Genomic DNA, 27,699 nt, shown 5'->3' on the forward strand with positions numbered 1-27,699 from the left:
ACCTGACCATTGCGCATGACGATGGTTGGAAAAGGTTTCTATATCTAAATTGTTGGCGTCACATCCTAAGAAAAAGGTTCAAAGGGCTACATTTTTCCAATTAGACTAAACCTAAAATACTTCTAGCCTACTCAGTAAATGTATTTGGATTAAAGTGTGTATTATCCGAAACAAAATATTTTCACATTTAATTAACAGATTTTTAAATATACTGTAGGCTACATAGAAATTGTTAAAAACTATCACAAAAATAGGTCTCATAATATTGCAAGGGAGTGTGGTTGGATTGCAGCAGTATAAATAGATAACTAAAGACTAAATAAATAATAACTATAAAGAGATCAGCGCCAAGCGAAATTATGACATAAGCAAACGAGACGGTTTGGGACCAGAGAGATCTTATGTAGACACGAACACAAATGCTAGGGGTTGAGTATAAATCAATGGCACTGTCTCAATCCAAAGCACTGATGAAAAAGAGATGCGGCAGCACAATCAAAGCAGTCATTGTTATGGTGATGCGGTAGGCTAAGTGGCGGCGATTCAGAAGAACATAGGACTACAAAAGTAGGGCTTTGTTCTAAATGACAACGATTTAAACCACCGGGATTCCTATATTTTACCAAATAAATTATAAGGTGAAATACATTATATTGTTAAAATGTAAGAGATAACCTCCAAAATCAGCAACTAATTTATCTGGATTTCGGCAACAGCTGATGGTCCGCTGTCACCCCCTGGCGGACAACATGATTCACAGCGTCTATTTATCTCCATTGTAAATGTAGTTGTGGTTTGCGTCACTCACAGCCCGGCTCAAGGGTATGACAAGGAGGAGACAACACATAGCTTTCATTAACAATCATAGTTTATTCAACCAACTTAACGCAAAGTAAGTTAAAGTGATGCATGTCAATCAGTAATCACTCAGTAATGAGTGCTGTGTGTGGATGATTGGAGAATGGGATGTTTGTGCAAAGTACCAAAAACCCTAAACCAACCATACGTCAAAGGAGACAGAGCAAGTGGCTGACTCCCACAGTTGATATGGGTGAGGAGCTCATCCCGCATGGATGTTAGCCATTACTCTGATCAGTCAATCAGGAGGTGCCCGAGGGCTGTCACATGTCACTTGGTTCATATAAGAAGACTAAACTCTCCTGGATCACAACTCGCTTATAGATGATAGCATTTCCTCATGACTCATTACAATGTAACTACCACTTCGAATTATTTTCTGAATTACACTTTGAAGGGGGCTGACTGATTTTGAACAGGCCTTCAACGCAAATATACCTCCTAACCCCCTGACTGCTTCGTAGGCCCCCCCCCCCCTCCCATCTCAGAATATGCTCACTAAAATACAGTATGTCATTGCCTTCAGCACTCTGTTCGTCCGACCCTCTCCTCCACACACATGAGACAGGAAGTCTGAAAATATTCATTAACTGGAGAAGTTGAGTTTTCGTTGAAAGGACCTTTGATACTCTTGATGTTGATGTTGCTTCCTAGGTTGAGCTTGCTGGAGGATGAGGGTGTGAAGCTCAATGGAGTGAGGGGCTGACCTTCCCCATGACCCTCTTTACCTATTGCCTGATTAACTATATCCATTTTTATCAATTGGTTATTTGCGGTAGTTAACTGCCGTTACTATCCCCTTTTTAAGTTATTATGTATGTTTGTTGGTTTTTGTGTCTGACCATGACCTACATGGGTTGGGTGGCTCTTACTCTTTGCTTGTTTTTTGTGTTAGACACTTTGCCATGTTCATTTGATGAACTGAAAAGTTTGAAGTTTAATTGTTCAAAGAACGGAAGAAAAACTCAAACAATTAGTTTTTCTTACAATTATTAAAGAATCAAACAATTATACCGTACAAAACATCATGGTCATAGAGCAAACACAAGAAAATCTATTTCCCTCATAGCAACAGTGAAAAAAACGTTTGTTTTTAATAGAAAACACAGCAAACTAAGTAGTCAGAAAAGTTGAACAGAGGTAAAGTTGTAGCATTCTAAATGTCCTTTGATAAATCAGTGGTACTGAAATATACTTAACAGACATCTTATCTTCCACACTTATTACGGTTGATCCAATTCGTAGGGTTATTATCTTGCATTGTATGAAAAAATCCTCAAAAAACGGAATATATATATTCTTCCGACATATACATTTAAAAAAACAACTTTAAATTAAATAGACTGAAATAAAACTTTGCAGGTAAAATATGGAGAACAGAAAAATAAAGGAACTCTTCAGCCCATAATGGAAGAGTGTCTCTCTCTTATTAGTTAAACTAACTATTCTCGACTGCCCCCAGCAGCTCCTCAATAGACACCACCATCAGGTCAGAGTAGAATTTGCCCTCGTTGTCCCCGCCCCCAAATACCAGGAGGCTCCGGGAGGCCCCGCCCCCTTGCTCCTCCTCCTCCTCCGCCACCGCCCCGGTCGATTGGCCGCCCCAGCGCCCGTCAGCGGCCATCGCCATGGAGATGATGGAATGGCCGGCTCTGGACACGGAGAACTCGGGGAGGCTCACCTCTGACCAGCAGCTGGTGTCTGAGTAAACAAACCACACGTTAGGATTCATTAGGGGATTATACCAAAAGGACATGTGCTGGGGGGGGGGGTATATTGAACAAATGCCACATTCTAACCTCTAGAAATCAATGAGACAATCCAAAATATCGTATTGGCGACGGACATAAACTGAAATACATTTCAGCCAATCAAAGTGTTTTCCCGGAGGAGTTCCAGTCTTTCACGATTTGCTTTAAGGTCGCTCTTCTAAACCAAAACCAAAACCCAAGTTCAACCGGAGCTACGGCGGAGTCCACAGGGGGGCGACCTCTGACCTATGTCGAAGATGAAGGCGTCGTTGAGAGCGGTGTGTCCGTTGTACCCGCCGTGGATGAGGAACTGGGTGTCAGAGAGGGCCACGCTGCCATGCCAGCTGAGGCCCAGCACACACACACACACACACACACACACACACACACACACACACACACACACACACACACACACACACACACACACACACACACACACACACACACACACACACACACACACACACACACACACACACACACACACGTGAATAATAGCAACATTTTCTATCGTCCACCGAGGCTGGTAGACTGATCCATCCATCACAGCTAGGTGGACACACCCACTTGTGATGTCACTAAAGCACAGGAAAAGGCAAATTTTGAACCGGCTTGTAATGGGCAATGAAAGTCACACCTGGTGGCATTACGTATATCACCCCTTTAATACAAATATGGGGACTGTGTGTGTATGTGTACGTGTGTCTATGTGTATGTATGTTTGTGTCTGTGTTTATGTATGTGTCTATGTGTATGTATTGTCTATTTGTATGCGTGTTTATGTGTATGCATTGTCTATGTGTATGTATTGTCTACGTGTATGTATTGTCTATGTGTATGTATTGTCTATGTGTATGTGTGTCTATGTGTAAGTGTGTTTGTGTCTGTGTATGTGTTTATGTATGTGTCTGTGTGTGTGTTGTCTATGTGTATGTATGTGTATGTGTGTGTGTGTGTTGTCTATGTGTATGTGTGTCTATGTGTATGTGTGTGTTGTCTATGTGTATGTGTGTCTATGTGTATGTGTGTGTGTTGTCTATGTGTCTATGTGTATGTGTAGGTTGATGTGTACCTGCGAGGTGACGGGGCTTTCCCAGTAGTCTTCACAGCAGAGAACTCCATGAGTCCTGAAACATGAGGTCAGAAGATAAGCACAAGAGATGGACCCTCCGGCTGACCTGGACCTTACGACCAAAGTCACTTTAGTTCGTTTGGTCACTTGGAATTCAACACTTTTTTTTCACAAATTCCTTTTTTTTTTCTTCACTTTTTAAAATAACAGAAATATAATCTTGCAATTCATGATGGATGTAAAGTCATTCAGTCAGTCGGTCTGTGTGAGAGTGACCTACCCAGGTCTAGTGTGTACATGTCGTTGTAGCAGACGGGGGTGTCCCAGCCCCCAAACACATAGATCAACCTCTTCTGCATCACACACGCTGAGTGACTGATGGGGAGAGAGGTAGAGAGACAGGGAGGGAGGGAGAGAGAGAGCGACAGAAAGACAAGGCCACACGGCAAAGAAAAAGAACAGGATTAAAGTCTGTATTTGTGACACAACTTTCCTCATCATTCATTTAAAAACAAACCCTTTGAAGAGGACTAACATGTGGAAAACATTCAACATAGATGATAAATGATAATAAAAATCCATTTGTTTTAGGATTAATTCTGGTTCCGCCCAAAGCTTCCTCTAAGACGAACATTTCATGCTGAGATGCAAACACTTGACCCTTCCACCGATCCAACCAACCTGCTCCCCTCCCCAGCCTCCAGAGCCTGCCATGGGCCAACACACAGGTGGCGGAATACATTGAATACTGCTGCACCACCTTAACACATCCAATTGATCCTTAATTAGATTCTGCACTAATAGGCCCCCATGAGCAATATGCCCTAACCCCTAGATCTGCTCCTGGATCGAAATGCATCTCAATTAATTCACTGCGTGTCACAGTGGACAGAACAATCTAAATGGCCCCCGTCACAAAACGGAAACGGCTTGTAACGGCTAATCACTCTCGCACCTTTGTGATGAAACAGGGGCCCGTTTAAGTTTTCAATTAAGTCGTCATACCCTGAGCGGGGGGAGGGCTTGTCGCCCGTGACGATGGGCTGGTACCAGATGGAGCGGTAGGGGTCGAAGATGTACAGGGAGTCGCTGCAGCCGTCGGGCTGCGGGTGTGGCAGGGGGAACACCCCTCCCAGCACAAATAGTTCGCCCCCGAACATGCTGCAGCTGTGGTAGGCCAGAGGGGGCACCTTACCCTGGGCCTGGTGGGGGGGGGAGAGAGGGGTGGGGTTGGGGGGGGAGAGAGGGGTGGGGTTGGGGGGGGAGAGAGAGGGGTGGGGGTGGGGGGGGGGGGGGGAGAGAGAGGGGTGGGGGTGGGGGGAGAGAGAGAGAATCAGGGTTAATGACCTGGGGGAAAGATGAGCTCATGTTGTTGCTGGTATCCTAGCCTAGGTTACACAATGGGCCGTATTCACATGGCCGCCATCTTGGTTCTAACCTCTGGCCCACTAACTCAGTTGCCCCAAGCCAGGTATTGTTTAAAACCAAGATGGCCGCCGGGTTAAAAAGGGCCATATATGGCCTATAATGAGGAACACATCCTAATTATTCCATATTGTTCACTACTTAATCAACCCCAGAGTATGAGCAGTCGTATTTGGTTGTTTATTGACCCCACAGTCTAATAACACAAATTAATAATTGAACAAGAATAAAACAACGATAAACAAAAAAATAATGAACTGTGCAATGGTAACGGGGGCTATTGAACCTGGGACAGACACACACACACACACACACACACACACACACACACACACACACACACACACACACACACACACACACACACACACACACACACACACACACACACACACACACACACACACACACACACACACCTCCACCATGGTCCACCTCCAGCTGTGCGTGTCCAGGATGTGGACGTCGTTGAACCACTTCTTGTTCTTGGAGCCGCCGAACACGAAGATGCGTCCCGAGACGGGGTCGCAGACGGAGGTGTGGCCGGTCCGGCCCTCGAAGGTGGGGCCGGTCGCCAGCGTCTCCGCCGCCGCCCACGACCCATCCTCTGAGGACGGAGAACGGCGGGGGAAAGACGCGGATCAAACTGATGTCTTACAATGCAAGGCGTTTAGAATATCTGCCTCTTCTGACATCACAGGTGGGCGTGTCCACCTGTGATGTGTGACGGATTGATGAGCCACGTTTGCTACAGTCCACTGGGTAGGCTGGCAGACGGATCTATCCAGCACACATCTAGGTGGGCAAGAATAATGTGTCACATTTAAAGCTGCTGAGGGCACCGTTGGAGAAGTTAGAAGAGAGTGAGATTTTGAAACTAAACAACCAAAGACTTCCCCACCACAAAAAAAAAAAATTCAATGAAAATACTTTATTCATAAGTTGGATCGTTAGATGGGTCTGGGATCGAGGATAATAATGGAAATGGTAGTTTATCGTCCGGGGAACCGAATCATATGGGAGTGACAGGATAGTTTGAATATATAAGCATAAATAGCATTTATTTATTAATAAAAGATTCCCTACTAGTGTTGTCAAAAATATCGATATCAATATACTGAATTTCTGAAACGGTTTCAATCGAATCAATCATTCTCTGCAGTATCGATACTCAAATACCATTTGCTCTTTCTTCTCATTCAGCGAGGTGACACATCGCTACAGCTTCGACATAGTCTCGCCTCCTGTCACTCACTCGCAAGCTCTCGCAGAAATCGGCACTTGTGTCAATAAACTGTGTGACGTGTTAACGAACACAGCTACCATGTCAAGTCTTATTTAATTGTTCGATGGTGCAGCGCCCTGCGACTGGTTTAGGTAGAGAAAGTAAACGACGGGAGCGACTGCTGTTCAGAAGTACAATCAAAAGGCCAAAGAACCATGTTTACATTGGCAGCAGCGGCGCTGTCACGTTAAAATTGTACCGGGGGCGAAAATTGTACCGGCCTACGTCATCAGTTGTTGACAAATTCCAAACCTGCCTGGCAACAGACGACGCGATCGTCTGTTGCCTAGCAACGGTCGATCGCGTCGAATGACGTAGGAAGGTTCTTGAACATTCGCGAACTTTCATGCTCGTTCATTGCACTCCTTCATTGAGCCAGACAAGACAGGTTTTTGAAACCTGCTTTAAACACTCAGTTTACTAGCTAAATTCGATTAAACAATTCAATACAATACAAATATAAAGTTATCTAGCGATCCGTTATCTGTATTATGTTATTTCGTCTTTGGAAACATGAGCCAAATGTTTTTTGAAAACTGCCCTCGGTACAATTTTAACGTGACAGCGCCAAAGAGTTATGATTGCGGGATTACAGGGGCTAATACATTTTGGCGCAACAAATTATACTAAACACTACACTATGATACGAATCAACCAATCAAATCACACAACCAGCAGCAACGGTCATTATCGCTCACGCAAAAAAAAAAAAGACTTCATAGTTCATTTTTATTAAATATAATATATATATTTATATAATATATATATTCTTTAACAGGTCCGATGTCTTCATATATATATATTTTCTATTATATTATATAATGCAGCGTTCAATATTATGGTTGCTATCAGCCGCCGCAATATCTTCCCAGCATGCCCCGCGGTAGAGTTAAGTTTTTCATGACGATCGTTTGGCCAACCATAGACATATATAGTGTTCGTTTAGTGTTTAGTCGTTAGTCGTTTAGTGTTAGTGTAGTATATAGGGTATATCGTTTTCTATTATATTTATGGGCAAAACCATTAGTGGTGTTACAATTAGGTTTTTCCCAGCATGCCCCGCGGTAGAGTTAAAGTTCTCCGTGCAGGTTAACCGGACGTTTTGAGTAATGGTAAAGCCCTCAAAATACGTGAATCATTTATAAAATGTCTCAAATAGTGTTAAAGTCCAGTTTTCGTCGTTTTTGGCTGTAACTGGTGTTTTCTAACGCCATTCGGCGATGACGTCACGTTGGGGAGACGTGGTGGAAGGTAGTCTTACTAGAACTAGGGCGTCTAAGGTGGCAAGAACCACAAATAACATGTATGATGGCCCACAGTAGTATAATTTCGAACCTGTCAGACGTGAGGGGGCGAATGAGGAATTGGCAAGAACTGATCAAAGCCAATTAAATGCATGGTCAGAGGAGAATGAGTGGAGAGTTGCGATCATTTAGCAACGCAGCAACTAGCGCTGGAGCAGTGCATTCAATGAACAGCAGTGCATACAATAACGACACTTTATAATAGTCTTTATTACTTTATTTATTTTTACTGTCAGTGAATAGCACCTAGTGAAGGTCAACGTATTTCTTTATATCTTGGGATAGCGATTATGTCGTAAGTAGCGGTAAACTTAGTCAGAAGATCTAGAAATAGAAGGCATAATGCTAGCTTTGGGCTCACTTAGCCTATCGGACATGCAATCAGTGCACTTGCAAATAACTGCCTGCAAGTATAACCGATCGTGGTGTGACATTATTTAACCATCAATCTACCGCGAATACGACCAGACCGATGTACACTGAACACATACCGGCGGATGCTGACAGACAGCCCACAACAAGGCAAGCCAAACATCACCACGGCGGGTGTGCTCTGCACTCTCTCTCACTCTCGCACGCACGCCTGTACACAATCATTCCAACTCCACAAGGCCTTCATAACCATGCAGTATGCCGAAGCCGGAAAGGACATCAACATTCCGTCACTGCAAAGATTTAAAGACTAGCCTCTTACCATAAGTTAGAAATTACCCAAGGTATGTGATTGATACAGTCTGGTTTAGCTTTCGCTTGCTATCCGTTTTTAGCATGACTTCTCAACATTACGTCTTTCTTGTGTTAGGCGCACATGGCTAATTTGCATACGCGCACAGGATTGGCTTGCTCCGCATGGCAAATAATATAACAATTAATTATCCTTCTATCTGTCTATCAACGCATTTGTCTAGTTTTAACGTGGTGTATTTTGTGTATGTCCAGTCAGACTCCAGTCAGTTGTCTCCCTTGTTCTGTGTGGTCTGTTAGGCTATACTGTGTGAGCCGAATTACCTAAATGAATTCCCGACGATTTGTGTAGTTTGGTATTAATAAAGACTTGACTAGGCTATCCATCTATGTAAGCTATTAGTCAATAATTATTCGCCCAAGGCGAAGTGAATAGTGGGGAATAGCCCAATTTGCTCCGTGTCTCGCAACGTGACGTCATGCAATGCATTCTGGGGGAAATGAGAACCGATAGCAAACCGCTAAAATAGTACCTACTTTTTCGTATTACATTCCGTTTAGTGATACCTAACAACATTCAATACAATAAATAACAGTTTAAATCTTTATTACCAACAAGCAAATTGCACAAATTCTTTGGAAAATAAACCCTGCAACACGGCTTTTACGAGTGTTTCATGAAGATCGTTGGGCAAAACCATGATTGACTTTGTGAGTACGGGGAATATATCCTCCAGCCCGTGCAGCACTCATTTAGGTTAGTAATTGTTAGGTATATTGCGCATCTGGGCTAATTGGTCTGCCGATAAATTATTACTTACTTGCCTTAGTTTAGAGCCTATTTTTTTTTTTATTATTCACACACGACACTTATATTTCCACCTAGGTTAATTGACTACGGAGTGTTCAATTTCACCGCTAAATCCCTTCTCTGTTGTTGTTATAGGCCTACGACAAAGTCATTAAGGCAGAATGTATTCCGATCACCTATTGGAAACCCATCACACTCCGAACCAACCCGGGTGCGTTCTAGCCTCCTAACCGTCCCTGGGAGGGGGACCCCTCTTCTGCGATCCTCCTCAAGGTTTCTTCCTACTGGGGAGTTTTTCCTTGCCCTGAAGAGGGCTAGGGTTAGGAGGTCTTGACGTAGGAGGGCTTACCCCGCTTACGGGTCTATATAGGCTCGCATTAACTGGTAATTTATAATAAAGGTTAACATTGTTTTAAAAATAAAAACTGTTGTCAGACTGAAATTTGTTCATTTAAATAAATAAGAGTGTGAACATTTTACTATGGGTTCTCCAGATATCTAGCTGTTTGTGTCTCATAGCACTACAGGGCTACCAACTAATAACGACCAACTTATCATTATTTCAGGTGGAAATGTAATCTTCCACTTATGCTGTGTTCCAAATGTATCCACTCTAACCAAGAAGTACCCACAACATTGAATATTTCACTTGCACCACTATCTTTCTTTTACCACCCAGATGACATATTATAGCCCTTGCAGTTGTGGAGATAAACTGACGTTTACTCCTTGCATCGATAATGCCAACACTACCACTGACCTGTGCAGAGCTTCCACATGGGGTCTTTGCAGAACTGCATGCGCGCTCCCTGTCCTCCAATCACAATGGCTGTCTGGGCGTCGATGGGACACATGGTATGACCCCAGCGACCTGACGGGCTGGCCAGCGTTACTGTGGAGGGTGGGGGTCAAGGGTTTTCAAGGTGGCAATTCATACGTGACTGCTCAGAGATGGCTGTAAGAGAGCTCACTGCATGTTCTTCGGATAGACCCACTAGTTGGCTGGGGGGTGGAGCTGAAGGCGGTGTTCCGCCTTCAGCTCCACCCCCCCAGCCAACTAGTGTTTGGAATCTCCAAGAATATCTTTGACTGCACGGAAAGTTCTGGGACTAGTTGACTTTATATGTGATGCAAGGTCTGGATTTTAGTGGTGTCGGTGGTTTTCACTCTTAAGAGTTAAAGAAATTAAGATGAAAAGGGGTTGTTGGTTCCCTTCTTTACACGTTGTCATTAGGCGTGTACAGTGGGGAGAGATTTGATAGGTTCAGTAACAGCATGATGCTCCAATAGATGTTTCTACTTCTTCAACCAAAAATACATATACAGGCAATATATTATCCAAAAGGTTCTCCATTAATTTAATCATAAAATTCATTATATTTTTTCCTAAAGTGATCATGGAAAACTTGGGTGTTTTTCTTTCGGAAAAACTGAACCCTTGCAAACCCGTCCCAATGTAAACACGTCACCCACTGCTCTGCGTGGGAGTCTTGGCCGGTCGGCCTCTCGGCTTGCCAGCTCTGTGTGGGGGCGTTTTACCCACAATGCCCTTCACCTCCGCCGTCCCATTGGCTGTAGAGAGGAAGGAGAGGACAAGTTAACTGAGTATCACGGAAACAATTCCCAGCTTTGATAGAACGGAGGTGTAGCATCGCAAACTGTAATATAAACATTGTCACACATGACACAAAACACGGAACATTAACATGTCATTTCTTGCATTAAAGATCTGTGATTCAGAAAAGTGAGAACGGAGATGTATAAATAAATGAAAAGTAAATAAGTAGGTATGGTATAATATATAAATATTTCCCCATCGTTAATGAATGTAGTATTTATAATAATAATAATAATAATACATTTAATTTAGAGGCGCCTTTCAAGACACCCAAGGTCACCTTACAGAGCATATAGTCATCATTCAAAACTATGTAAAACAGACTAGGAATAAAAGGAAAACAGAGGTTAAACATGAAGAATAATAATAATTAATAACACTCAAAGACGCCTAAAGTGAAGGGGGGACCTCACTAACCACTAACTATAGTAGTATATGCATTCATTGTATTACGCCTTTATTCACATTTTGATGCAAAAAGCAATTTTAGGGTTTGATATACATCCGGGCATTGATTTGCTAAATATAAATATGAGACCTGTATATATCGTTGAGATACTTTAATTATTTTATTTGCATCGCCGGGTATGAACCGGGCTTGGCTCTTCAAACGTGAAGTCTGTTACAAAGTAAACATATTTCCATGGCAGTAGAATAAAAATACACACCATTTAATTAAAAAGGTCAACTGAACATGAGAGCAGTCCGGCGGGCTCACCTTCCATCTTCATTCTGGCGGGGTCGTCTTCTAACAGCCTCGGTCCCGCCCGGCCGTGACCCCTGACCTTTCTCCCGGGGGGAGTCTTCTTCTCAGAGCGGCCATTAGGACACACATTCTCCTCCTCCCCCTCCTGCTGCTGCTCCCCTCTCTTCGCGGCTCTCTCGTCTTCTAGCTCTTCCTCTTCCTCCTCCGCAGCCTGTCGTCCCCTCTTCCTCTTGCCCTTCACCTCCCGGGCAGCAGGGGCGGCCGTGGTGCACTGGAGGGGGAACAGCAGTAACAGGGTCGACTTGTTCAACATTAAGGACTGAATGCAAACATGCAAATTGGAGATGGAAGGCCGATACATGACATGAAGAGGACTCATGGACGCTCATAAACTATTATTTTTGAGAAGAGTGTTCAGCATGTTTGTTATCCCACCATGAAAATGAGAAGAATAAAGGTGAGCGTTTGTTGGAATTGAGGAACTAGTTCTCTTTTGTCGTTGATCAACTACCGATTGCTGACATTATATATACCAGGGGTCGGCAACCCTAGGCACGCGTGCCACCACTGGCACAGGGCAGCACAATCATGGGCACATTTAAAAATTATTAAAAAATTCAAAGCACAATGCGGCAGCATAATCATTACTACCGATTTTCTTTTGCACTTTATTCTGTTTTGGGCATTTCCTCCCAGTGCAAATATGTTTCAATTAGTTACAGAAAGTAGTGTTCTGAAACGGGATCAATTAATCGTTTTTAAACCTATGTTGTGAGAAATAGAGAAGAAAATATTTTAAATATTGTTGCAAGTGGCCTGTATGCATCGCCTTCACATGGTTTTGCAAAGCTGTACACGTCTTAAAGATATTGATTTGGATGGTTCCAGCATTCTCATATATTATCGTTTTTTACATTTCTCACAGTGCAAATATGTTTTTGAATGAGTTTCTGAAAATGGTGTTTTAAGATGGAACATTATAATTTGTAAACCCTTGTTGCAAATATAACAACCAAAAACATGTTTAAAATGGTGATGCATGTTTGGGGACTTTATGGAAATAGTACAATTCCAGGTCTTTAGCTTAATTTTTAATATATTGTTGCTTAAGGCACACTCATTAACGAGAAAATGTCAAACTGGCACTGCATGTTGAAAAGGTTGCTGACCCCTGATATATACATATGCATACAAATTCTTAATGTATTATATTGAATACCTTTTGAGTGTATTCTTTAATGGCCACGGTGATTTTTGGCTCAGAGATAACTGCTTTCACCTGTAAATACAAAAGGACATTTGATACTGGCCTGAATAAGTCTTCAAAATCCCTCAAAGTTCAAGGTTCAAAGTTCATGGAGACTGATGGCCAACTGGCCACTGACACATTGCTTTAACTGTAAACTTCATGTCGCCTTTTCCCTGCAGACATCAGGTTTAATTATGTATATTCCTTGTGATAAAAGCCATCCAACTGCTTCAAATAAAGGTCATGTTGTTGTCACTCCCTTTCAACACTAACCTAACGTCCTCTGCATCAAAGCCATATTTGAAACGGTCTAAATGTTTGGTAATGTTCTCCATACACCAAATGAATGACTCAAAGCGAAGGGCTTTGTTTATTTTCCCCATCATAAAATGACATAATGTTGAATAAAGTGATGATGGCGCAAGAGGCCTTTCTGTTATCTTAACAAATGAGCTTATGATAAACGTCTCCATATTACATACGTTCATATGATGTTATTTCTAAATAACCAGGTGGATAACGTCTTCAGATATACATTCATGTTTCATTAAATATGACCAGGTTTTTAACATCATCCCCATATGACATGCATTTATATCGTATTATTATATATTACCAGGTTTCCTCCCTCCAACGTGATGCTGAGGGTCACCTCGTCTGTCCATGCCTCCTCTTCCCACTGCTCCCAGGACAGACATCTAGACAACAAAAAACGTCCTTTAACAGTCACAGCGAACATTATCACAATGTTATGCTATGAAAGTTACACAGATCATAAAAGCTCCCTTTTATGACGTGTTAATTACATTCCTACATTAAAGAAAACAAATGGCAACCAAATGTAATTAAAAACCAAAAAAATCGTACTTGTTATAGGGAGTCAGTTTTCCTATTGTAATTGGCATCCTGTCAGCATCATTAAGTTCTGCATTGACGCAGACCCGCTCTCCCCAGGGTCCATTTGTGAACAGCACCACCTGGCGGGCGCTTGGAGGTACGGCAAGCGACGTTCGACAAGTTCCTTGGGGGCTGAAATTACGCAAGAATATACAACATACATATTTATAGAAAAGGCTTGACAAGGGAAGACGAAACGCGTCAAAATACGCTTACACGGAATTCGTTAAATTAAATCAAATGCGATAAGAAACAAAGTGAATGCCCTGAAAGCGTGCAACGTTACGGCTGACCGCGCAAATACTAGTTTGTGTGCAACGACAGCAACGTGTAGCAATATATCCCTTGGCTTAAGTCATATCAATATTTGCTTTAATAGCAAGAAGGGCATTTTGATATACCAGTCGTTGCAGTCTCGTTAGGACGTGCTTTACGAAATAAGTCTTACCAGAGAAGCCTTTGAGGAGGATTGTCGAGTCCTATAACGGCATAAACTCCGAAGTCGTCCATGATTCGTCGCCCTTCCTGCACAGGCGGTAGAATTCGAACAATATCGCTGAATATTTAAGAACAAATGTCGGTCTCAAATGAGGGTCACAAATACTAATTCGACTCTATATCCAGTCTCTCGCTTTCTTCGAATCATTTCCCGCCACCGATGTACACAAGTTCTAAAACCCCGCGTCAGGGGAAGCATGATGCAGAGGAGCGCATGTTTTGTGTAGCGAGTGCTCCCCGAGGAGAGGTTTTATATTGAGGAAACACCGAAGACGGATACAGGACATGCAGGGAGCCAAATCAAGCGCACCTCTATGCACAAGCCAATCAAATACACGCATCGGGGCGCGCATGCGTTTAAGAACAGTATGCATCTTAATGTTATACACGCTTTAGGATTCACGATAATTGGTATATTTACATTTATCTGTACTATTGTGTTAGTGATTTCCGTCTGACGCAGTCGAAAACATTACACCATATTGTTAACTGCCAAGTCATCTGAATTCTCCAGTGCATTTACACAAATTATTTAACAGTAACATTTGCATATTAGTTGATTAGAATAAATCCCTCAGCTGCTAAGCTCATCCTTTTAATGTTGCCAAGATAATCTTTCTTGGCCGTTTGTAAAAAAGAGTTCATGGAAAATATAAACAGCAATGTTATCAGATTATCTTGAAATTTGATAACATATTTCGATATTCCAATAAGGTGTTCTTGTTCGCCAATCAGACATCCATTAAAACCGCCAAGGAAACATTTCAACAAATAGAAACAGACAGATGCTTTAAGCTGTGGATTTTATTGTTAAGAGTGGTCCAATAAATAGTTTCACACAGCCCGACCAATAAGAAATGCTTCAGAACTACTCAACCAATCAGTGCTTTTCTACATGTTACCAAACCGGTTTCTTATTTGAGGCCCCCCCCCCCCCTTACTGGAACAAGTTAGGATAAACACCGTGTGTGGGGTCAATTCTGGGGGAAAGGAGTGCGTTTGGGCGACAATCACTGCAAGAGAATAGGTGTCATGACAAGTTATGGAGGAAACGTCCAAGCCAAAACATAAAAAACAAGTACAGTGACCGATGACATTTATATCCACACACACTTCTGCAACACAAACGGCCACGCGCACTGGGGGAAATTGGACCAAAAGTAACAAAATGGTTGAAATCCGAACCACCGGTTGGTTATCCTTCTGTAATGGTATTTACTAGTCGTAAATGCAACCGCTAGTTTAAAGGTCACCTGTCGCCCCCTTGTGGGAACACTCGGACCTGCAATTATCTTAACCATCGCGCGTGTATGTGATCCCAAAGCTCCGGCTCTTCCTCCTCCTCCTCGTCGTCGTGGTGGTGGTGGTCCCGGCGCCGCCTAGTGGGCGTGGGGCCGGCCGCGGCCCCGCCCCCGGCCGCCCCCCGGGGGTCCGTCCATGCTGCTGCGGGGGTTCTTGATGGTCTCGTCCACGGACAGGATGAGGCAGGCGGCCTCGGAGGCGGCGGTGAGGGCGTTGATGCGCACGATGGAGGGCTCCCACACGCACGCCACGTAGTTGTCGGCGATGTCCTCGTTGTTGATGTCCACGCCGTACCACATGCCGCCCTGCGGAGGGGGAGGCGAGAGAGGGAGACGGGGACGGAGGAAGACAGCGAGATGGAAGGAGGGAGGGAGAGAGGAACAGAGGAAGGAAGGCGGCGAGAAGAGACAGATAAGACGGCAGAGTTAAACCGAGTCAAGAGCACCTCTCATCACGTTAAGGCTACAAATACCCCTTCAATCTCCCTTTAAATCATTCTTTGGCTTCAAAGAGCCGTGCAGACGGGCTCAGGGGAGCCAAGAGTTGGCGAGAGACGTGCCATAAGTCTGAGCCATAAGTCTGAGCCATAACGGCCTATGATGCGCGCGTGTGTCCGTGTGTGTGTCCGTGTGTGTGTGTCCGTGTGTGTGTGTCCGTGTGTGTGTGTGTCCGTGTGTGTGTGTGTCCGTGTGTGTGTGTGTCCGTGTGTGTGTGTGTCCGTGTGTGTGTGTCCGTCCGTGTGTGTGTGTCCGTCCGTGTGTGTGTGTGTCCGTCCGTGTGTGTGTGTCCGTCCGTGTGTGTGTCCGTCCGTCCGTGTGTGTCCGTCCGTGTGTGTCCGTGTGTGTCCGTGTGTGTGTCCGTGTGTGTCCGTGTGTGTGTCCGTGTGTGTCCGTGTGTGTGTCCGTGTCTCCGTGTGTGTGTGTGTGTCCGTGTGTGTGTCCGTGTGTGTCCGTGTGTGTGTCCGTGTGTGTGTCCGTGTGTGTGTGCGCGCCCACCTGTGCGTGCTTGGCGCGCAGCTTGTTGAGGATGTTGGTGGCGTCGAAGCCGGCGTTGTCGCACAGCTGCCGGGGGATGATCTCCAGGGCCTTGGCGTAGGCGCCGATCAGCAGCTGCTGCTTGCCCGGGATGGTGCGGGAGTAGTCCCGCAGGTACTTGGACAGCTCCATCTCGATGGCGCCGCCGCCCGCCACGATGGAGTCGTTCTGTACGCACGCAAGAGAGAGAGGGGGGGAGGCCGAGGTGAGGTCAGGGAGACGCTCGTGGGATGTCCACAGGTAGGACGGTGGGCACTGGGACTCGAACCCGGAACCTTTCGCCTGGAAGTCGGAACTTTCTCTCCACTAACCTTCCCAAACATACGGTAGAAGCAGCTCAGTATGTTCTTTATAGCGTATGCATCACCATTACTCATCTTGTGTACGTAGACCCATATTAGGTATATTCTTGCATTACTGCCCTGTACTTCGTGGATCATTTCATTCAACTCATCACTGAACCGAACGCGCTTGCTGACTAAACCCCCGGACCACTGAGCACGCTAAAGTACTGTATGCTAGGGCTGGGCGATGTTGCAAAAAAATATTATCACGATTATTTTTTTGATATTGATCGATATTAATCACGATATATGATTGGATACTGCTGCAGCCTGAAGAAACTAGAGTGTTCATTAGTTAAACCATACTTTTTTGTTTATAACCATATTTGTGATAAGGGAACATTTAAATATAAACATTTAACTTCACAAACGTGTTTTATCTGCTTCCAACAGAATATAAGGTAGCTTGCCTTGTAACCTATTGAAAATAATGTAAATAAAAAAAATAAAAAAAATCTCTTTATTTTTTTTAATATCGAGCATTTATGTCTAATGCGTATCGTCGTGAGTTTTATCGCGATTAATAATCGTAATCTAATTATTGCCCAGCCCTACTGTATGCTAAGCATCACAGTGGACTGAATGCACCCAGAGCCCCCCCTGCTGCGCGTGGCCTCCACCGACCTTGATGGCGCGCCTCACGATCATGATGGCGTCGTGGAGGGAGCGGTCCGTCTCCTCCATGAACTGCTCGGCGCCGCCGCGCAGCAGGATGGTGCACGTCTTGGCCTTGGGGCAGCCCTTGAAGAAGTTATACCTGCACAGGTGAGGAGAGAGACGGGAGGGGGGGGGGGGGGGGGTCACCACATGGAGGCTCATGCTCGCGCCCTCTCTGGTTCAGGGTTGTTCTAGGTGGAGCATGTGCGTGTGTGTTTGTGGGGGGGGGGGTCCTACCTCTCTCCTCCCACCTGGACCTCCTCGAACAGCTCACACTGGCCCAGGACGTTGTCTGTCATGGACCCCACGGAGGTCTGGATGGACCCACCGCAGGCCTGGAGGAAGAGGAGGGAGGGGTGAGAACAGAGGAGGAAGGGGAGGCTGATGAGAACCAGGAGGAAGAGGATGGAGTGATGAGAACCGAGGAGGAAGAGGAGGGAGGGGTGAGAACCAGGAGGAAGTGATGAGAACCAGGAGGAAGAGGAGGGTGTGATGAGAACCAGGAGGGTGTGATGAGAACCCAGGAGGAAGAGGAGGGTGATGAGAACCAGGAGGAAGAGGAGGGTGATGAGAACCAGGAGGAAGAGATGAGAACCCAGGAGGAAGAGGAGGGAGTGATGAGAACCAGGAGGAAGAGGAGGGTGACGAGAACCCAGGAGGAAGAGGGAGTGATGAGAACAGGTCCGTCCTCACCATCATGGTCCTCTTGAGGTCCTCCTCCTGCACGCGCCCGGCGCAGAACAGGTCTCTGTCGGCGAAGTACTGCGTGGCCACGTCTCCGATGGGCAGCTTGGACAGCACCACCTTGGCCCCGGACTTGCAGATCTTATCCAGCTTGTCGTACAGGATGTTCCACTCGGCGTCCACGATGGCCTGGTATTCCTGGGGGAGGGATGACAAGGAGGGCTCTTAATGGACCGGAACCACTAGCATCATTCCCCTAGCGGCCTGCTATTCCTGGGGGAGACCGATCACACGCTGCTCAGAACCAAGATGGCGGCTGTCAGAAAGAGTCCTATAAGGGGGGGGAGGTGGGGGGGGGGGCAGCTAAACGAGTGCATTGCTGTTGAACAAGTGACCCCCCCGGGGAAACATCAACAAAAGACGCTGACTAGACTAGTATGGCAGTCAAAGCCCTAAACTCCAACCCTACACTAGAACATCCATGGTGTACCGTGGCTCATCCTCGCCCCCGGGCTAGCTTCAGCCGGCTATGTCCGGGTCCTGGCTCACTGTGTGGCCTGGCTCACTGTGGCGGGGGGGGGGGGACGTACCTCGACAGAGTTGACGCGGATCTCTGCGTTCTCCTTCTCGGCCTTGAGCTCCAGCTCCACGTTGAGCAGGGCGATCTTGGGGTTGTCGTAGCGCTTGGGCTGCATCTCGAAGCCGGCGTAGGAGAAGGTCTTCTTGAAGGCCACGCCGTCCACCAGCTGGGACTCCTGTAGCGCGTCACGGACAACCCACCGTCACAAATCACCTTCTTAAACATCGTCAACGTCTTAGGGATAATCACAGTTAACCGTTGACATTTTTCGGTTGGACATTACATCTTTAAATCGAGTCCCTCGTTCTGTTGTTTCTGCTGCCTATACACGTGCAATAAATTACAACCGACAAATTCAAGCTAATCACCCATTAGTGCGAGTCACTTATAGGCAGCACTTATGTCTGAGACCACTCCAGGCTATCCTTAATGAGCCTCTGGAGAGCGTCCCGATCTCTGAGTTCATGTTCAGTTTCTCTCTGCGAAATGCTAGGACCGATGAGCCTTCAAGGAGGGACTTTGAGTCCATAACCAATAAGGAGAACTACGGTCTACCCAATGAATAATAAAAAAGAATGGGGTCGCCCAAGGAAAGAGCAGCATTCAAAGCTTTCTTTGAATCCCCGGAAGACAGAATAAGGTTTAAGATGACCAGAATGTTGTTGTTCCTTCCAACCGACAAGAGTTGTGTAGAGTGCCACTCTGATTGGCTGAGGTTTTTGGACCAATGCAAGGCCGCGACCATATTTGGCAAAACATGGCCGCCCGGCCGAGGCCAGACGGACCCTCATTGTGAGCCGTGAACATAAAGGAGGAAGAGGACAGAGCTGTGTTACGGACCTCCAGAGCTCCTCCCTGAACCTTCTTCATGCCGATCATCTTGAGGGGCAGCAGCTCGTCCAGGGACATGACGGCGTCAACCACCATCTCCGAGAAGAAGCCCTTCTGGCCGGCGATCAGCTTGGAGTTGAGCGCCGTGGAGGCGCACTTCACCAGCAGCTCCCTCATCTCCCTGGTGGACAGAAGGAAACGTTAGTCTCCCAATGGTACTGCACTTTAAAAAGGTTTACCGAGAGGTAAAAGCATCAACGTCAGAGCATCCATGTTGGACATCACCAGATCTCCGTCCCCTCTTCAGTGAAAGGGTTAATGCTTCACGCAATGAGGGACACACCGGTCCAATACAGGATAACAGGATCAGGCTGATCTGACAATGCACTGTGGCAGGAGTCCATGCACAGCTCTGATACGAGTTATTCTTCCTCACCCAACTTTCCTTTCAGTGCTAAATCATAGCCGCTATTCAGCTGACACTGATTATACTATTGTCCTTGTCTTCACTAGACCTGACTCAACTAAGGTTATGTGGCACAAAAGGCTGACATCTTGTATTCACATCAAAGTATCAATGGGATATCGGATTGGTTCTCGGAAGGGAACGATACAAAGATGTTGTGAATCGGTAATAAAAGCATGCACCCCTTGGTGCCCGAAGGTTTTCAAACGAACGCATTGCACCAGACGCCCAGCACACAGAGAGTATATCACAACAACCTTTCAAAATGAAAGCGCTCACTTTTTGTCGCCCTTCTTGACGGGGACGGAGATCTCGTTGATCTTCTTGACGGCGAGGTGCGTGGCGGTGCGGAACGCGCGGATGATGGTCTGCGGGTGGAGGCCCTCCTCCACGTACGGCTTCAGCTGCCTCAGGAACTCGGCGGCCAGCAGGGTGACGGAGGTGGTGCCGTCGCCCACCTGGAGGGTCAAGGTAAGGAAGAGGCCGGGAGGTCAGACCAGGATCATGGCGGCGGAGTCATTTCCTGTTGAGGGCTTCACCGTCACAAGAGTTATCCTAGATTAGGGCTTTCACTTTTGCCCAAAAATCATATTCGAAGTTTGTTTGTTTATTAATATTTGAATATTTATTAATAATATTTTGACCATTAAATGCCTTCAGTAAGACCTGGATTGGGCTTCGCAAGGTTTGTTTACCGCGTTGCTATGGTTACCGGTCTTGCTGTTTATTAGGGTTCTAATAAATCGCTGTCTAATCAATACTGCATTCACTGCCTCTTCCGTGGTCATTACAATATTATGAATGGACTAAGTTGGGTTCTATGACGGCTTCCCCTCTTGGCCTGCCATAACCGGTTCGAATATTAAGGGCTGCCCGATATTTGATCGAATTTTGATTTATTTTTTGATATTCGAATAACGAAGTTCGGAGTCAAAGCCCTATCCTAGATACGAAGCCTCTGGAACATTTCAAACAGACCGCGGGATCTCCAAAGAAAGTAAGCATGGGATTGAAGTTCTCTGCACTTCAAATTAAGCTGGATGCCTATTCGTTATAACATCTTATAATCGTGTTATTAGTTTACAACAGAAATATGGCTGATAGACCGCTTAATTGCCTTGTCAGCTCATCAGGTACAGGGCAGCTGATTCAGATAAAACCCTGAAGCATCTCTTTAGCATCTGAGGACCAGAGTCTCTCAGGACGCTGCCACGCCCTGGTCCGAGACCGTCCGCCAGCCCCCCTCACCTCAGCATCCTGGGAGCGGGCGATGTCCACCAGGGTCTTGGCGGCTGGGTGGACCACGTCCAGGAGCTTCAGGATGGTGGCACCGTCGTTGGAGATGGTGGCCTTACCTTTAGAAATGATCACAGATCACACACACAATCGTTACCAACACAGATCCTCTCTCCGTGAGTCTGCAGTTTGATCAACCCTGCCGCGTGGAGTTAGCAGTGTATAGTAAATATACAAGGCAAGGGATTTTGAAAAACTCCTTCCATATGAATTGCTTTTAATGAACACACAGACTCATTATGCAAATCCAGCAAGTTAAAATATGTCCACTATAAATGATAAAAAAAACATAATAAAGTGATTAAGTGTTTGGGGATGGGTATTTGGTGCAGACTGTTTGGAATTATTGTTCTCTGCTAGGGCTTTGACTCCGAACTTCGTTATTCGAATATAATTCGAATACCAAAAAATAAAACAAAATTGGAACGAATATTACGCAGCCCTTAATATTCGAACCCGTTATGGGCAGGCCAAGAGGGAGAGACGTCGGAGAACCCGACGCAGTCTATTCATAACATTGTAATGACCACGGAAGAGGCAGTGTCTGAAGTATCGATTAGACCACTATTTATTAGAAACCTAATAAACCGTTGGAACACGAAAGACCGGTAACCATAGCAACGCCGGTAAACAAATCAAGCCCAAACCAGGTCTTACTGAAGGCATTTAATGGTCAAAATATTATTAATAAATATTCGAATATTAATAAACAAACAAACTTTGAATATTATTTTTGGGCAAAAGTCAAAGCCCTATTCTCTGCTCACCTCTGCCATCGACCATCAGCTTGTCCATCCCCCTGGGTCCCAAGGTGGTCCTCACAGCCTCTGCAATGACCTATCTCACACCATGGTCACAAGACAGGTGTCACGGGACAACAGAAGAATACAATTAAAAACAGAAGTCATTCAAGTGATTTAGTTCAAAGAGGGCCTTCATCAGGTTACATGCAAAGTTACACAGAACCCTTAAACGATACAATACTGCATAATATGTAAAACTTGAGAATATGAATAGACTAGGACGACTGACCTGGCAGGCATTGATGTTGCTGACGAGCTGGGGGACACCTTGGGAGGTGTCGGTCCCCTCCTTCAACAGGATAACTGGTGTATTATGCTGAGGGAGCAAGGTGGAGAGATGGACAATTAGGGAAAGACAGGATTTAAAGTCGATAATTTAAATCCAGGGCGAACAGACGAGACGTCATTCATTGCGGAACTGATGCACACTGGTGCGGCATCGCTTTGTCTTGTACTTGAGGTTATTTCTCCTTAATACTGACCACGGGTTGACCAAGTTAATCATCATTCCGAGAAGTGGTTACTGTCAAGTAATATATTCAAATTTGAACACGTTAATTGGACGGCGGTTATTAACATGACAGCATCATAACCAGACCCTAGTTTTGTGTTTACATGGAGATCATAGTGGACTGATCGCTACTTCTGCTTTCTGTATTAGACGGAGGTCTCAAACCAGCAATATTTATCGATACGACATTGAAAAAGTTTGTATTTAATCCTCTTAGGAACAATGGTTGCATGCTAGCCGGTCCCTTCATTGTGGACCCAAAAGTATACGCCCATTGACACAGGGGGATGCTACGCAGCTACCTAGCATCAGTGTCCTTTTTCTATCTCATCTATCCAATTTTCACAAAAATATTGACGACAAACGAAGCTCGACAGTTGGCATGAGATAGATATGCGATCCGGTTAAGTACGATGTATGATTAGGGGCAGGATGCATGCAGATTTTTATTTGGCAATCAGGGCATGAATGCTAAGTCACTCACCATCATCTTTGCAGTTCCTTCGAGAAGCTTTCCCCGGCTTCCAATCCCACAATGCTTTTCGAAAAGAGCTGGGTACCCGCCTTTTCCGGTCGCAAGTGTCTGTCTGCCGGAAGTCGTTTCTTTACCTAAAATAGTCATGTTTATGAAGACATATTGCGCTGTAAGAACAAGACATTGGCATATTTGTGCATATATGTACATATAAAAAAAGTGTGTTGATGTATTTTTCTCATTTTGACAAATATAACGATACTACTACGGAACCTGGGCGGTCGTACTGTGCTAATATGGTACTCCACCGCCCCCATCTGGGCATAGATAGGCACTGCTTCTATTCCCTAGTTATGCTGCACTAAATTATTTTGATACATTTTTTGAATGCCTCTTTATCCAAGGTGCAAACGATGTTATTTTAACCACATTGTGTTGGCATGGTCGATTTAATTATCAATCGATGTGATTAATCGTCTGTGTATCAATCAAGCCCTTTGTCTATGCATCTATCTATTTATCGGGAGTATAGATGTCAATTTATGTAGGCCTATCTGAGTATCTTTCCAGCTGTCCAACTATTTATTATCTATCTAGTTCTGTTTTACGACCAGCTCAGGAACGTGACCAAAAAGGGGAGTTCCAACAGAAACAGCGTTCAACTGATATTTATTGTCATTCTCAAATGTCCTCAAAAGAACCAAAACAAAACCAATAACGTTGATGAATGGATGTGGGTCATCAGAGGCGAAGCAATGTGTGTGTGTGTGTGTGTGTGTGTGTGTGTGTGTGTGTGTGTGTGTGTGTGTGTGTGTGTGTGTGTGTGTGTGTGTGTGTGTGTGTGTGTGTGTGTGTGTGTGTGTGCGGAGTTGATGGCGTATGGATGTTGAGGTGAAGCCAAACTACCCACAGTCCTGAATGGAGATAACCCAGAACAAACAGCAGCACAACCCAACAGAGGAGCGCCTGAGAGAGAGAATGATAACAAGCAGAACATAGACAGACTTTACCACAGGCGCGCCAAGTAAACTGATGATCCCGCCTCTCTCTGCCTATTGGCCAAGCCATGAGGTCAGGTGGGCGACAGGCAGAGAGGGGAAGAGATGGTCACATGGTCTATTCATCTATTTGTCGGCCGAAATGTCTATTTAGCAAAGTTTATTTAGCACTTTGTAAAGCAAAGCTATATTTCAATGTAGAAAACATACTTTCAAATTGAACTCAGATGCTAGAAAGGCATTGCTGGTGGGGGGGGGGGGGGGGGGGGGGTTCTAGACGTGAGAGTTAAGGCCTAAATACTATATAGGGACATGCAAATGCTTCTATGCCTTGTACAAATGGGTTTACCCAATTAAAATGACTTGGTCAAATGACTTGAATGGATATAATTGAATACAAAAAGATAACGTGCATAGGAGAAGTTTGTGTGATGATTATTTCACTATAAGGATCTAGGCCTATGTATATTTATTACATGAATCTGATGTGATGCAATATCAACAAAGTAAAAGTCTGTTAATTCAAGCAGCCCACCCTTTTGAACAGTGTTTCAACCAATCAGAGGCCCAGAAAAATCTGAATTGGTTAAAAAACTAAAATGATCAAAAATCTTTAAGAGGCTCCTTAAGAAAGGTCTCTTGGTTGATGGACCCTCACCCAACTCAAGCCAGGCTTCAAGGAACAATGTTGACCCACTGTTGAGGATGCGGTCATCAACACATTTAAAAAAGCCAGATTCTTTGTTAAGCACAAAGTTGTCTATAGGTTCATTTGTTCAATCTATTGAAACGCTGAATCACAATCAATTTAGTCTAATTATGAAAAGCTTTTAATACAATAATACATTGTATTTTGGTGATGCATACCTTCAAACTATAGCTCAGTGGTTTTCAATCTGTTGGTCAGGACCCATAAGTGTTCCAAGTGGGTCACAGAGCCAACAATAAACATTTATTAAAAAATATAAACCAGATTTTAAAATATATATATGCATGCATGCCTACAAGCCGTGGTCATTTCATTTGATAGGATTATACAAACATTAATTTGCATACAAATATTTCCATTACTAAAAAACAGTAATTTATATTTATATATACTGAGCCAGCCACTGAGAAATACAGAAACAGTTCCAGCGAAATAGCTTGTCAGCTGGTGCTTCGGTTCCTTGACCACTAGGTGGCATCATATTAAAACATTGCTAGGATAAAGAGGAAAGAATATGTGTAAAATGACACATCTGAGTGTGAAATGCTGTTAAACAATCATTTCAAATAGTCAATCGAGAATTATTTGTAGTTTGAGATGAGGTATTGATACAGAAATGTATAAAAATACTTATTATTTAGATGATGAAGAACTTGTGATTTGGGTTATTTTGCGGTGAACCTTACTCTGGACCAACCTTACTGGAAACCTGGAGGCTATTTAAACATGTTTTACATTCATAAAGTGTATGCTTATGCTTTGTTTATTTACAGTCTTTCTTTCTCAAACAAGGAGCTGCCAATTTGCACAGGGGGTCTCAAGACACTTTCATGTAGACGTCGAATCTACCTAGGTTCAATTGGCTGTTACACACTATTCAAGTTGACTCGTATGTCTACTAGGAGCCTGTGTACAGTCAAGCTTGGAACCTATTCAGCATCGGACAAACAAACACAGAGACAACCTATTAAAGAGAGTTCCCTTCAGAAGGTTCTCTTTGTTGCTGTGCCCTCAAAAATAACACATGTCATTTCTTTGGGGGTCCTAAACACACATCATCTGGCCTGGGAATGGGGCTGGTTATGTAAATGAACTGGACTGTTCTAGGTTTCCACATCAAACGTTTTAGTAACGTGCTATACTCCAAACACATCCTCCTTAAGGGGCAATCGTGTAACGTATTCCCTCTGCCTGGCTTCCTTCCTTTTATTCAAACAGCTTCCCCCCTGGCCCCTGCAAAGATCTGATTCACAGACGACCGTATTATAATTCATCTCCCATTCATTGCAACCTAGTGAAAACGGCAATGGGAGTGAAGCTTTCCCCCTCGTTTTTTTTTCTACTGTATAACATCCTGCTCACCAAGACGGAGCGGGCATGCTTGTTCGGCGTCCTCAGTCGAGCACGACGTCAGACGTCGATACCGCTGGAAACGCCGGCCGCACAAGTGAGCGTCTCGCCCCAGTCCTCGTTGCTCAGATCCTCCTCTTCCTGTTGCTTCGGAAACTCCCCACTTCCCGCCGCTCCTCAGTTGGACAGGAAGTCTATGGAGGCTCTGACGGAGCGGCGCGACATCACGTCCACCGCCGTCACCTTGATCTCCGTGTCCCCGAACTGCATGGTGGCCCGGATCTCCCGCCTCTCCGCCGCCGCCGCCGCCGCCGCCCGCCGCCCCAAGCCCCGCCCCCAGCCCCGCCCCCGCCACGGCGCCCCCCGCGGCTCCGGGCGGCGGCGGGGCGGGGGCCTCCGGGAGGTCGAGGGTGATCGTGCCGCACTTCCTCACGCCGGCGTCGGAGATGTAGGTGACGTCGTCGGCGGCGCTGCAGTAGACGTTGATGATGATCTTGCGCTGGCCGGCGCGCGCCGGCGTGTAGCTCCGCCCCACCACCTCGCCCAGCGCCACCGACTGGTCCACCGCCACGAAGCGGTCCAGCACGTCCGTGCACCACTCGCGGCCGTCCTTCACCAGCAGCTTGTGGCGGGGGTGGCGCCCGTCCACGAAGCGGTTCAGCACGCCCACGCCGTAGCTGAGCGGGCAGCGGCGCACGCGCACCTGATTGGGGGGGGGGGGGGGCGTTATTGGCGGGACAGGAGGCAGTATAGCAAATCATGAGCATCAAAAGATTCACGGTACATATCCCCTCGGGGTTAATGATGATTCTGAAGTGGCAGTGGCTCTCGGTGCTAACTGCCAATTTTATCGGAAAGTTCTGACATTTCGGATTTTGTGTGGTCTCAGCAATAATACGCCATCTTTGAGGAACAGCTTTGAGGTCAACTTCGTAAAATAAACATCGATGCTACACGTTAAAGGTGACACGTTGTACCACCAGGTGTGAGTGTGATTAGCCGTTACAAGGCGCTTAGAAAATCGGCCTCTTCTGACATCACAAGTGGGCGTGTCCAACCAACCTACCCAGTGGGCACGCCCACTTGTGACGTCAGAAGGGGCAGATCTTCAAAACTGATTGTAGCATCGAACCACACTCACACCTGGTGGTATAATATGTCACCTATGTTGTACATTTTCTGGAGGGTTCCGACACTACGGTAAGACGGTTCCCTCACCACGGTGGGGTCGAGTCCGAAGAGCACGGCGCCCTTCAGGATGGTCAGGCCCACGTCCTGGGGGATGATGATGCGGCAGGCGCGCCCCAGTGCATTCTGGACCGCCCGCTGCAGCATGGGCGACTCGGCGAACCCCCCGACCAGGAAGAGGAAGCGCACGCCGCGCACTTCGGGCTTCGCTATCAGCTCCTCTATAGGGGGAGGTGGAGGGGAGGTCAAAGGTCAAAGTATGGCCAGTTGGTTCTATTTGGTTTAAATCGTTTTTTATGTACTGTTCAAG

General features: G+C 45.5%; 3 protein-coding genes across 3 annotated transcripts in view; 1 reads left to right on the forward strand and 2 right to left on the reverse strand.

Moving 5' to 3' along the window:
• dok1b (docking protein 1b) overlaps nt 1–27,699 on the forward strand; it is a 72,804-nt gene that overhangs the window by 8,031 nt on the left and 37,074 nt on the right. The window lies entirely within an intron of this gene.
• krcp (kelch repeat-containing protein) lies at nt 1,929–14,399 on the reverse strand. Its single transcript, XM_060076757.1, has 13 exons — nt 14,112–14,399; nt 13,634–13,795; nt 13,383–13,464; nt 12,737–12,796; nt 11,530–11,788; nt 10,667–10,765; nt 9,954–10,085; nt 5,529–5,716; nt 4,690–4,886; nt 3,965–4,059; nt 3,685–3,739; nt 2,856–2,953; nt 1,929–2,559 (listed from the first exon to the last, which is right to left on the reverse strand). The coding sequence occupies exons 1-13, from the start codon at nt 14,171–14,173 to the stop codon at nt 2,297–2,299; spliced, it is 1,752 nt and encodes a 583-aa protein (XP_059932740.1). The 5' UTR covers nt 14,174–14,399; the 3' UTR covers nt 1,929–2,296.
• cct7 (chaperonin containing TCP1, subunit 7 (eta)) lies at nt 14,948–23,249 on the reverse strand. The gene is made up of 12 exons (XM_060076760.1): nt 23,154–23,249; nt 22,388–22,474; nt 22,123–22,192; nt 21,308–21,414; nt 20,339–20,517; nt 19,603–19,774; nt 18,773–18,937; nt 18,192–18,380; nt 17,736–17,833; nt 17,466–17,598; nt 16,459–16,665; nt 14,948–15,768 (listed from the first exon to the last, which is right to left on the reverse strand). Exons 1-12 carry the CDS (start codon nt 23,157–23,159, stop codon nt 15,541–15,543), a joined length of 1,641 nt encoding a protein of 546 aa, XP_059932743.1. The 5' UTR covers nt 23,160–23,249; the 3' UTR covers nt 14,948–15,540.

This window comes from Gadus macrocephalus, chromosome 17 (genome assembly GCF_031168955.1).
Source record: "Gadus macrocephalus chromosome 17, ASM3116895v1".
Lineage (NCBI taxonomy): Eukaryota > Metazoa > Chordata > Actinopteri > Gadiformes > Gadidae > Gadus > Gadus macrocephalus.